This window comes from Temnothorax americanus, unplaced genomic scaffold (genome assembly GCF_048541705.1).
Source record: "Temnothorax americanus isolate GAGA-0224 unplaced genomic scaffold, ASM4854170v1 Scaffold10, whole genome shotgun sequence".
Classification (NCBI taxonomy): Eukaryota; Metazoa; Arthropoda; class Insecta; order Hymenoptera; family Formicidae; genus Temnothorax; species Temnothorax americanus.
Genome location: NW_027509231.1, coordinates 1,619,454 through 1,632,194, shown reverse-complemented (window position 1 = coordinate 1,632,194; position 12,741 = coordinate 1,619,454). Strand labels below are relative to the sequence as shown.

Here is a 12,741-nt window from a genome sequence, read left to right as displayed (position 1 = left end):
GTATCGGGGCATTCGGGCATTCGGAGCTGTTCGGAGCGTCCGGCAGTGTCGAAGTCAATACTGGTGAATACTTTGAAAGTGTTGTACCAGAGTTAATCGTTTTCCTGCCGTTCCTGACGTTTAACGTATTACATAATTGACAAAATAAGATAAGTGTTACATGAGATACGAGGATGCCTCCAAAATGTAAATTTCAAGAAGGTATGGCCTTTTGTTTCTTTTTGTAGAATTTCCCCTTCGCATCTTTGATTATAGGCGTGATTGAGCTAATCGTGGCTTATTTTTAGGAGAGAAGGTTCTGTGCTTTCACGGGCCATTAATCTACGAAGCCAAATGCTTGAAGTCGTCTATTACCAAGGAGAAACAAGTCAAATATTTCATTCACTATGCTGGCTGGAATAAGAAGTAAGATTTTGCATACGTGTATCGTGTGCGTCAGTTGTACTAGGATTTATTTATACAAAGCAGTATTATTTCCATAGATTGAGAATTAGCATTCGTATCACCGTTAACAAGTATAATAAGTCTGTAAGAGTTGAAGATATTTTGGATGAAAGCAGCATGAGAGACCTTTTGTTTTCCCATTCATAATTTTTTGTGTAGAGTTTTAATTCAAATAGATTTATATATTTAGCTCGTTGAGCTAATATACATCAAACTGTATTTTTGTAAAAAAAATAGCTGGGATGAATGGGTTCCCGAGAGCAGAGTGCTCAAATACAACGAGGCTAATGTACAGAAACAAAGAGAAGTCCAAAGAGCGCACTCAAATCAGCAATCTGCTCAAAAGAACAAAAAGGGAAATACAACGACTAAGACACAGGGGCGAAGGAGCGAAGGAGGTAGAGAGAAAGATGCAGACAGCAGGTCGAGCACTCCTGTCGCCGACAAAAGTACGAGTCGATTTAGCAAGAGTTCAAGTAGCACGGTAACTCCTTCGTCTTCTCACGAGTCAGTGTCTGAGCCTCCACGTAAAAAACGAAGGTTTGTCTAATGTCTCCGTATTGTACATTAGAATCTACTGTAAAAAACACTTGTGTGAATCTCTCTCTCTTTTTTTTTAGTCGGTTAGAGCCGTCCGCCGGCGAGACTGAAGAATATCTGACGAAAATAGAGGTTAAGATTAAGTTGCCTGAAGAATTGAAGCTGGTGCTGATAGACGAATCCGAAATAATACTGAAGCATCACAAATTACCCGCGTTACCCGTACAAAATACGGTCGACAAAATTTTAGACGATTACGTGGAGGCAAAATCATCCGGGAAATCCAACGACATTAGGTAGAACGCAATTGAGAATCCATAATTTTCTCGTTATGCTGTTACAAGTCACAATTTGCAAATATATATATGTGTCCAATTTAACTTTGTTTTAGGGAAAGCACATTAGAAATAACAAGGGGTATTCGGGAATATTTTAATATCACATTGGGCCTTCAACTGCTGTATAAGTGGGAACGGCCGCAATTTATACAGATAACGAATGACCATCCGGATACGTTTCCAAGTCAGTTGTACGGAGCGTTCCATCTTCTCAGGCTGTTCGGTAAAATAGCGTGCTCTTCGCAAAATTTCCATTTTCAAACGACGTATTATTTAGACGACAATTTTAATCTTGCAGTGCGACTTGGCGGCATGCTGTCTTACACGCCTTTAGACGAGAAGAGTATACAGCTATTGCTGTCGCATTTTCACGAGTTCCTGCAATATTTGCAGAAGAACAATGCCGAGCTTTTCAATCTTCAGCAAGACTACACAGATCCATCACCGGATTATCATCGGAAATACGGTTAAATCACGAGTAATTATTCTGCAATTTTTTTTTGTACTTGAACAAATGTATTATTTCTATACACAATAATCGTTCGATCTCACATGGGCGGCGACGCTATTTCAATTCATTTATCATGCAGCTATCATATAACCACATCATTTTAACTAGATTGACATAATAATTCAGCTATAATTTTTTTATAATACCGCAAATAAATTATCGAAACAAAGACGGCGATAATCAAGAAATTATTTACGACGAATGTGATCAAATACACAACGATTTTAGGGGCTTATTCTGTAAAATGCTAACGACGTATCATTACGTGTTTGGCATAGCTTTTTTTATGGTATATCTACCTGTGCAAAGCACAGTAATGATAACGTTTACAGAATAGTACTACGTTTACGCGAGCGTTACTTCTGTAGTAACCTACGATAATTTACTCCGCGTAAACGAGTGAATTATCGTACTACAGAAGTAACGTTCGCGTAAACGTAGTATTAGTTTAGATATTTAGATACCAGACACTAATAAATAGTAGAATAGATCTCGAGAGACTCAATTAAATATTAATTGTTTATTAAATATCTATTATATAATATATATATGGTATTGTAAAAAAATATAATTAGAATGAAATGTTCACCGATAGATTCTCTGAAGAATTTGAAAGATTGAAAGTTGTATTGGATGGCCAATCCGCCTACTCGACAGTTTTCAAATAACCGGTACGCGTCCGACAGAAACGACCAATCAGCGCGCGGCACACATGGTTGTCCCTATAGGACGCCATTAAACGTCGGTCGGCCATCTTGCAAGGCGCCGAGGCCGCCGAGCGCGATCGAGTCTCTCGCCGACGTTCGACGTGGAAGTACGGTGTCCGTCGCGTTCGCCGTTCCTGCCGTAGGTTCCCGGGGCAGAAAACTCGCAGTCGATAACGGCACGCGCACGTATTAGGACGCGCCGGGGTTGCGTCTCGCGTCGCGGCGGTGCAAATGCGCGCGCCAGGCGAGTACGAGCCAGTCCGCGAACATCGGGCCAGTCAGTCAGTGGCAGGAAAAAATGGCGGATGTCGACTTGAATATCGATAACCTGATACAGAGATTGCTGGAAGGTATGTGATTTGCGATCGGGGCGGCCGACGCGCGAGAGACGTCCTCGTACGACGCCCCGGCCGGCGCGTACCCCGTCGTCGTCGCGCGTGTCGTCGCGTCCCCGCGTCTCGCGCGCGGCCGACGGGAAAAAAGAATTCATCGCCACCGCGGCGTAGCCGGGCTTCTCGGACGCGACGCTACCTACACGGTGCGACGCGCGAGTCGAATCGAGCGCTCCAATTTCGCGCGATTACGAACGCTGTCCGCGCGCGTCATTTTGCATGTTCGCTCGTCTCTCGTTCTCGCTCGGCTCGGTCTCTCGCGGTCCCGTCTCCCGTCGCGTCGTCGAGTCGTCGAGTCGTCGCGCGTCGGCCCGGGTTCGGATCCGCGTCGCGAACCCCTTCCTCTCTTTCCGTCTCTGTCTCCCTCGCGTATCGCGCGGGAGCCGTGACGCGGTGTTTCGACCGCGCGCGTCCTTCCTCCGCGATCGGATTAAAAGCCGCGGGGAAGATATCGATCTTGCCCCGCCGGACCGTCGCGCGGTCATCGCCGTCGTCGCGATGCGTTAAACCGAGTGAGAAAGTTCACTGGGACCGTTCGTCGTCCTACTCTTTTCCTCCTTCCTGATCTTTCGATCTCTCGTTTCTCGGTTTCTTTCGTTCTTGAGTTTGCTACGTCTATTTTCCCCATATCTCTTTTTCCCTCTCGCCTTTCCTCTCTCTCTCTCTCTCTCTCTCTCTTTTTCTCCGTTCCTCTCTTTCTATCTCGCCGTCTTGGTCGTAATAGTCGCGTTCGTCTTCTCACTCTACGAGTACACCTCCACCTATCTCTGTCGCGACTTAAAGAGCCCTCTCCCCCGCCTCCGCGCAAATTGCCACCGCATTAACCCACCCCCCTCTCCTTTCGCCCGTCTTCTGCGTCGCTGACCACCGCGCGATCACGCGATCTTTTACTCCCCTGTTCTCTTCAGTCGCAGAAAACGAAACAAATCTCTCTCTTTTTGTTTGTTTCTCTCTCTCATGCTCACGCGAATGCGGGAACCCCCTTGTGCGGTAAAGTATACCACACGCAGAAAGACCAGGTTCAGAAGAAAGCCAAGCTAAAAGATATTTTCTCGTCGGACTTTGTCGGTACGCAGCTACTACACAACAATAACCATCGCCACCACCACCATCACTACCATCATTTCATCATCATCATCATCAACACCACCACCACCAACATCACCAACATCACCATTACCGTCACAGCAACAACAGGAAACGACGAACTCCCCCACGTAGAATTATCCTACGTTCGTTTGGTCGAGCTTCCTTGACTTTTGTATCCCGTTATCGTATTCCGCGGCCCGGCATGTAAACACGCGTTTACTTGGCGTCGCGTTTCTTATCTCTAAACGTGGCTCCAGATAAAACAATTGCGTACTGTTAAGCGCGAGATAAGAGTAAGGAAATTGAAGCTTGTAGCGCCGAAGGCGTCGTCTTTGTCTTTGTGATCTATATTCATTTCCGTCTTCTATTTATATGACTTATTTTTAACGGCGTTTTTGTGCCGGCTTGAGTCAGCTGAGGTCCGTAACTGTAAAATGATAAATGGAAAAAGCAGTTATGTGTGCAGAGAAGTTGAGGAAAAAGTAATGCACCCGGTATAATGTCCCGAGCAACTCAAAAATACATTAATTTAATTTCGTAACAACCGTACAATTTGCTGATATATAAAGTAAAGCTAAAGTAAAGCTAAGGTAAATATAAGCTGGTTTATAATATCAATTATAACATACGTATGATATTTGGTTTTGCTACGTGATAAGGTCACGCTGATATGTAATTTGATAAATGGTGGTTGCAGAGTCAGGCGAAATCGACTCGAGTCACCGACACACGGTGACACAAATTAAATGGAAAGCAGAGTTGACTCTAGGGCGGCCCACTTGTCGCGAGTGGAAAGCAATTTATATTCCCATTTAGACGTCGCGTTTAAAGCTGAAATAATATTAAAGCTCTTCGTAGAAACGGCGGTCGCGTAGTAGCGTACTAAAAGTTTTATCGTTGCGACATAAAGAGGATGGTATGGCTAGGATGGATGGCACCAAGTGACATCAAGTGACATTCAGGTAGCCACGTTTAGCGTTAAACCCGCGCGCTGCGAATTACGGGCCGTTGCCTTTCGTTGTCGCGTGCTCGCTCCGCTCGCCGTTACTCCTTTTTGCTCTTCTTTTTTTATTTTTTTTAATTTTTTTTTTTAAATCTCTATTGAAGGAGAACTGACTCCCCGCACGCGTAAATGTGATCCTTCGCTTGCTCTCCTCGGTCGTCGATCCTATTGAACCTCCCTTAGACCCGACGACACGACAGCTATACACGCTTCTCACTCAAATACAAATATCTATCGTTTTATTTGGAATATATAAGTATCCATCCACACAAACGCTTCTCGAACCACTCGAAGTTATTTCTGGATCTGTCGATGCACTCATAGCCTATCGTTTAAGATTTATCACTTTCTCCCCCTTCGCACTCGTAGCCTTCTCGTTTGAAATGCTTTATCTACGTGAAAAATGGAGCAGCGTTGATTGATTGGAGATGTTAGCTTAAGTGTTAGAGCACGCTTGGTATAATAGATGTATTTGTGCGATTAACGTAATCCTGTAGCAAAGTGCATGCGCTTCAATTATTACTTCCTTCCCGCATTCGAATATAATACTTCTTCCATCTCCCTCTCTTCTGCCCCTGCAAAAATGCAAAATCTTAAAGTTATAAAACGTTTAGAAATCGTAATTTTGAATTTTCGTTGTACGTACAGATGCAGGTTAGCTCAAATAATCTTTCTGATCTGATCGTGAAGGATATCCTATCTGCGTAATTTATCATTATCTATAGAGTGCACGCCAATTGTTTTACGATAAAGAGCCATTATCGTTTAGATTAACATTTAATTTAACGTCTAGTTATATCGGTTAGTCTTAATGTATTGAGTATTAAATTAATGCATTTGTGATTGGTAAACATTGTGGATACGTATATAAAATAATCTCAATACTACTTTAATAACTTGAAAATTTAATGGCTATATCATATTTAACATATTTATTATGAAATGTATTGTTTATTATATGTGAGACAAGGAAGCAATTTTATTTACGTTACATTGTATGTACATTTGATGGCATTCACAGTTTGAAATTAGCTATTATTAATTAGCCTCGGGGAATTCCAGAGCTTTCATTAATATCAACACTACTCATGAGACTTCGGTGTCCAACGTGACAACAAATTATTTTTAACTACTTCAGGGACGAATTATTTTAAATTCTTAGTCTTTCATGGTGAAGTTCATCTTAGGCGCATTGCGCAATTTTTATAAAAGTGATGCTGATGCTAACGTGGGAACTTTATCAGTTTCGTGATTTTTTATTTATCTATCATTAAGTTTTTAAATTTTGAACTTGTCACATTGAAATGTGCACGTACAGTTAATGCTGAAAATTTACTGTAATAAGTACATTCACGCCGCATGTCCCTGAAGCGATATAAAGTTCGCGCTCCAGAGTCATCGTTTACGAGACCTTACAATTATTTTTAACCTCTTCAGGGACAAGTTATTTCTGATTTATCATCATACATTTTCCATATATTTTCTCTACTTTGTAGGCAATTTATTGATATAAATATTATTGAAATTTTACATTGAAAAGAAAGTTGAGGAAGCTACAGAGAAGTCTTCCAATTAAGTGTTAACAGATTCGTTTTAAAAATGAACATCGTTATATATAAATATCGAGCTTTTTCTTGCAATTAAATTTCATACATAGAATCGTAAATAATTATCACGAACCAACGTACGCGACGGGATGTTTATGCGCCACGCTAAGTGGTCCCTAGATTTTTGAAGAAATCCGTTTTTATTCCGGTTTATTTTAAGCGCTTATTTTAAGCATCCGATGACTCCGCGGTACAAAGTGACATTTCCAGCGTTTCGCCTGGAATATACCCGCCATGTAACAGCAAAGTGACAATAGCTTCTCTCCCGGGTAATGGAATCTCTGCATCTTCGCTCTATAGTCGCCGTGACCTTGCTAATATGCAGTTTTCCGATAGCCAGTATCAGACTAGTTCAGCCGCACCGTGAATTCCCTTTTATGCCTATAAATAACGATCCGACGACACATCCATAGCGTCATAAAGGAGAGATGATCTGCACTCTGGATGTCGGGTAAATCATATATTCCCTTTACCTCCGCCGCTTATTAACGCTTTGAATGTCGAGTGACGTCTCACCTAAAGATATTCGGTACCTTTATGAAATATTAAGACTAAATGCGCTGGTGAATTTATCTAACGAATATACACGGGTTATAATTCAATTTTTGTTGTTATACCAAACTGAATTATTTTTGTCGCATTTTGGATATAAAAGTTCACATCTTTAATGATGCGTTTATAAGTAAGAGATATTTGAATTTGGATTTCTATCTAAATCTAAATCTGTGTCGATTGTTTTCTCTTAATTGCAACGAATCACCGCTTTAAGTTATAATTGTGCAGACGATGAATTGTGTAAAAATACAATTGTGTCATCATACGGTCGCAGAGACGGTGCATAGATCTATTCACTGATGCATTTACTCTAAATGGCATTGCGATATCGCGCGAAACTCTAGGCTAGGATAGAAATTAGGAAATTGTGGGAAGTTGAATCATCCAGAGCGTTACAGATCCAGTTAGGATACAGAATCCATAGTTGAGTGGTATTTTAGGTTTCTGTTATGTTGAATCGTGTACACCCGTGTCGAAAATAGCTCTCTTTCTCTCCCTTTCTCTCTCTCTCTCTCTCTCTCTCTCTCTCTCTCTCTTGCAAGAGAGAGAGAGAGAGAGCGCCTCGCACTCCCGAGACATTATATCCCTTACCCAACGAGCTTATCAGTAATTTCACGCCTTTGACGCTATTATGACATAATCGATGCGATACCACCGTAGACCACGCCGGAAGTACCGTGATTGTAGCCATGTGCTCGAGAATAGGCAAAGATGATCTGGCCTCACCGTAACCTGTAATCGTGTATCATTCCTGTTTATTGAGACGGCTAATACCGGCAGAAACTTGTCTAATCATCTTCCATGCCCCCAAAGTAGAGTTATGCTCGGTGTACCTGTAAGAAGGAGTATTACGGCCATCCCTCATGAGTGCGGCGGACAGAAACGAGGAATCGCCTCGTTAAGCGTTCATTATCGATTCGACGGCACCGGCTGTAACGAGAGCGTCGATACAGCCGGCCGTGTTTTTCAATTGTTCCTCTATACGACGCGAATCGAAGAATTGCATAACCGTGCGTAACACGGCGTACGCGGTGAGTCGAAGGTAACGGGTACTCGAAGGCAACGAGTCTCAATAGAGACTCACGGGGTAAACTGACGGGATAATGTATTATTGGCGTGTCACGCTCGAGTAATTCCAGAAGCAATACGCGCATAACGGTATAAGTAATGCGGTATAAGTATGGCGCTAATTATACGTGACAATGACATTATTGATTTTTTTTCCTAGAGATAGACCGCCTGTTCTTACGTTAAAGATAGATTCTTAACTCGACGTAAAAGCCTTTGAGGAAAGATTGAAAGTCAGCTGTAAAATTGTATCGATGGATAAATGTAACGAATTTGCCGTGCTTTTATTTATTTCACTATTGTTTTTTCTGAACGAATATGTGTAACGGAGACTGATTTCGCCGCACTAATGAAGGATCGTTGCGATCTCGAGTAAAATTACGTGATTAACCGCAAACATTTCTGGGCATACAGTCAGAGGATGTCGACCGGGCAAGACTGTTATCATGACGGAGGCCGAGGTGCGTGGCCTCTGTTTGAAGTCGCGGGAGATTTTCCTGCAGCAACCGATCCTGCTGGAGTTGGAGGCGCCGCTTAAGATCTGCGGCGACATACACGGCCAATACACCGATCTGCTGCGGCTCTTCGAGTACGGCGGCTTTCCGCCCGAAGCGAACTACCTGTTCCTGGGCGACTACGTTGACCGAGGGAAGCAGTCGTTGGAGACGATATGCCTCCTATTGGCATATAAAATCAAGTATCCGGAGAACTTCTTCCTGCTACGCGGCAATCACGAGTGCGCCAGCATAAACAGGATATATGGCTTTTACGACGAGTGCAAGCGACGGTATAACATCAAGCTCTGGAAGACCTTTACGGACTGCTTTAACTGCTTGCCGATCGCCGCGATCATCGACGAGAAAATTTTCTGTTGCCATGGCGGGCTCAGTCCTGACTTGCAGGTGATTAGCGGAGAAACGAGAAATTCTCATAGAAATAGAAACCTTGGATTGCACAATATTCATATACTGCGTCTTTTTTAGGGAATGGAGCAAATCAGAAGAATCATGCGTCCAACCGATGTACCTGATACCGGTCTCCTCTGTGATCTCTTATGGTCTGATCCTGATAAAGACGTTCAGGTGAGATGTTTTTACGTAAAGCGAGCTTTAACGCACTGATTAATTTAGATATAGATTAATACAGGAAGGAATGCTCTAACCGCATTATCGACGAAAATTTTTCAGGGTTGGGGCGAAAACGATAGAGGAGTCTCGTTCACATTCGGTCCAGACGTCGTGTCGAAGTTCCTGAATCGTCACGATATGGATCTCATATGCAGGGCACATCAAGTGGTCGAAGATGGATATGAGTTCTTCGCCAAGCGACAACTCGTCACACTTTTCTCCGCGCCAAACTACTGCGGGGAATTCGATAATGCCGGTGGAATGATGAGCGTTGACGAAACGTTGATGTGCAGTTTCCAGGTGATTAGCGAGAGAGTTTTCCTTTTTTTTTTGTCGTTGGAAGCGTTTATGCAACATTCCAAGTTTATCGCGCCGTGTCTGGAATTTTTTTGCAGATCTTGAAACCGTCAGAGAAGAAAGCGAAATACCAATATGGAGGAATGAACACGGGTCAAACAGGTAGACCATCTACACCACAAAGGAATCCAGCGAAAAAGAAATGACAACCTTCAACTGAACCTGCACAGCAACAAACGCGATTATCCTTAATGGAGGCTATCATGCTAGGTAAATCTGCTTTATGCTTGTCAAAGCTTACTTAATCACATTAGCTGACCACTTATGTGCATTATTACGAGTCTATTTCCCATCGATTATCAGTTAAACAGAAAAAAAGAAAACAGAAAAAAAATGAAAAGAGAGTGGAAGAAAGCGACATGTAAGACGTTACTCGATGTATTTAAGTTCGCGCAATAGTTCGCCGATGATTTAGATGTAATATTTAGCACGCGACGTTTCCAACACATGTACATGCACTCCAGGACGGACACGATTTAAGTGGACGTGATTTACGGGGCAAAAATATGTTATGTGGATTTATTTACTCGGATACACATGGGCTTGTGAAAATACCTAATGCTTTATAGCCGACGCGCTTGTCGACGATATCGAGATGCCTCGGATGCCTATGTATCTGATCTAGCCTTTGATTTTCATGTGTTTCAGCTCGAAGACGTCGAGATACAGAATTAACCTAATTTGATAAACATAAACCTTAAAAAAGAATATGTAAGATTTACCTCTCCCTCAATATTGCATTCTAATGAGATAAGAGATATGAACAATTCGCGGTGAATCAAGTTTCGATTATCATCGTACTTGACGAAGGATCGCTCTCAGAATTTCGCGGCAATTACATCTTGCGTCAAACGAAATAATCCTTCGCAAAGCTAGCGTTCTTTAAAATGCATTTCGTCATTCTCATTTGTATTTATTGCTTCCACTGTTGATGTTGAGTGTAATTATGAGACTCGCTGTTATTATTAATATTATTTTTATTTTTAATAGTATTTTTATCATTGCTTTAGCAGCTAATTTAAATGTCATCGTTTCACGAGAGATGCTGCGCATGTATATAGATAGGATATATACATACATATATATATTTTTGACCATTAATTTTTTTTTCTTAAACCATTACCCATTACGAATTTAATAATGTCGTCATGTGCAGTATTCCGAGCGTGGTAGTGACTGCACGTTCCAGAGATATGTCGTAGACGAATTAGGTTGTTTATTCTCGGGCGATGAATCCGGAGAGAAACACAAAGAACTAGTATTTTTAAGGTAAATGCTAATGATTTCGCCTTTATTCGAAGGATACTAGAAGAAGGGGGGGGGTCGTGAAGAAGAAAAAAAACGAGGATATGTCGCATTGTATATACAGGGGAAAACATGTTTGTGGATGCAGAATCTCGGCTTTGTACGTTCACGATGAAAGCGAACGCGAGTGCATTGTTATTTGATTTATCGCATATTGTAAAGATTATTTCGCGCGAACTTCAGTACTGATTTTACAGACGGACCTTTGTGTTTGGATTTCATGTTTAATGCTTATATGTTTTAGACGTAAGATATATTCACGAGCTAGGATAAAGCTCATAAATTTTTGAACAGGAAAACATACGATGGCAAATTGCATTTAAGCGTTTGGTGCATTTATTTAAATTGTATGATATGTTTACTTGGTTTTTTGTTCTTTTCGTTTTTTTTTTTTTTTTTTTTTTTAATTGATTATTCAAGTGTTTCCCGTAATGCTGATGGATTCGTCGCTGTAGAAATCGCTTGGATAATACGATTGTTTAACTTTTAACCGCATTAATATTTTCTCGCTGTGCTTTTATAAGCGGCATTGTATTACTTGCGATCGTCCACGCAGCAGAAATATGCCTGAAAGATGTGCGTTTCGACCAAAATTGCAGAATATTATTATATCCTATACATGCAGGAATTTTAGGAATTACTCATGTACAAAGAAGGCTGCTGTCCTCTACGGAAGTAGCGACTGATTAAATATAATATATGAAATTGTGTTAATAGCGAAGATATCTTTTCCTAATACTACACAGTTGTGTTTTTCAAGAAATTTAATATTTAATATTGGCATAAATATTCATGAATACAACCAATAAATGTATACGAAATTAACGAGGCATCGATAAAGCGCATTTCTCGACAATTAAATGCAGACTAGCGATTAATGAGATGTCGTGTGAACTATTATAATTGAGGAGACGATCCGGAAACACGAAGATCGTACATCAGAACTGAAAACTCACCCCGAAGCAGAGATCAATCAAACAAAGTGAGCCTTTTCGTGCTAGCGACGCCACGATTGGTTCTCACATTCTTATGCTATGGTTTTCCTCAATCTCAATGGTTACACATTATTTAATTGTTATTTAACATTATCAGATAGCGTTTGACAAAGTTATTTATTGTTTTTACGAGAGAGATGCAGTGCAAATTTGTTTTGTCTTAGAATTGGAGCCGACGAAACGGAAGGTGTCCTTCTCACTTCTTCCTTCCCTGCGTTTCTCTCCCAATCTCCCCCAAAAAAGAAACGCAAGATTAATTATTGTCAAAGGAGCGGTTGTGATCCCTGATATGTGCGTTCTTTTTGTCCGAGATTCATATATTATATACAGATATTATATTTGTAAAGGGTTTGACCGGTCGCGATTCGAGACGATACTTTATATATTAAATAAATAATTAAATGAAAGGCGTACTCGTGAGAGGAGTTTGCGACTATTGTGGGTTGTTATACATTGTTCGAATCGCCGATGACGGAACACGCTATGCAATGGCATCCTAGAGATGTAAAACTTTCAGATAATAAACATGCATATTGTTGTACAAACCTCTTTTTCAGCTTGTTATTCTTTCCTGGTGCTGTAAGAACCTTAATAAGAAGATATGGTAAGATAAATCTACTACGCAACAAGTTGATTTTTAATTATGCTGATCATATATAATTATAATATAATATACATATTTTTCTCGATACTAAAGGGAATA

The 12,741-nt window shown here is 41.2% G+C and overlaps 1 protein-coding gene across 4 annotated transcripts; it reads left to right on the top strand.

Moving 5' to 3' along the window:
- The first annotated feature begins 25 nt into the window (after positions 1-25).
- Positions 26-12,266, top strand: LOC143900407 (serine/threonine-protein phosphatase PP1-beta catalytic subunit). 4 transcript variants are annotated; one of them, XM_077411730.1, is made up of 7 exons: positions 26-201; positions 288-405; positions 682-984; positions 1,065-1,280; positions 1,376-1,545; positions 1,621-1,800; positions 8,669-8,805. In XM_077411730.1, the coding sequence occupies exons 1-6, from the start codon at positions 174-176 to the stop codon at positions 1,791-1,793; spliced, it is 1,008 nt and encodes a 335-aa protein (XP_077267856.1). In that variant the 5' UTR covers positions 26-173; the 3' UTR covers positions 1,794-1,800; positions 8,669-8,805. The 4 variants fall into 4 exon arrangements, 3 of the variants coding, with proteins under 3 accessions (XP_077267856.1, XP_077267843.1, XP_077267864.1); XR_013257781.1 differs by lacking the exons at positions 26-201; positions 288-405; positions 682-984; ... (1 more) ...; positions 1,376-1,545; positions 1,621-1,800 and adding exons at positions 2,605-2,890; positions 3,929-4,000; positions 9,238-9,336; ... (1 more) ...; positions 9,777-9,948; positions 10,387-12,266 and having other exon boundaries at positions 8,669-9,156; XM_077411717.1 differs by lacking the exons at positions 26-201; positions 288-405; positions 682-984; ... (1 more) ...; positions 1,376-1,545; positions 1,621-1,800 and adding exons at positions 2,605-2,890; positions 3,929-4,000; positions 9,238-9,336; positions 9,442-9,681; positions 9,777-12,266 and having other exon boundaries at positions 8,669-9,156.
- The last annotated feature ends 475 nt before the right edge of the window (positions 12,267-12,741 follow it).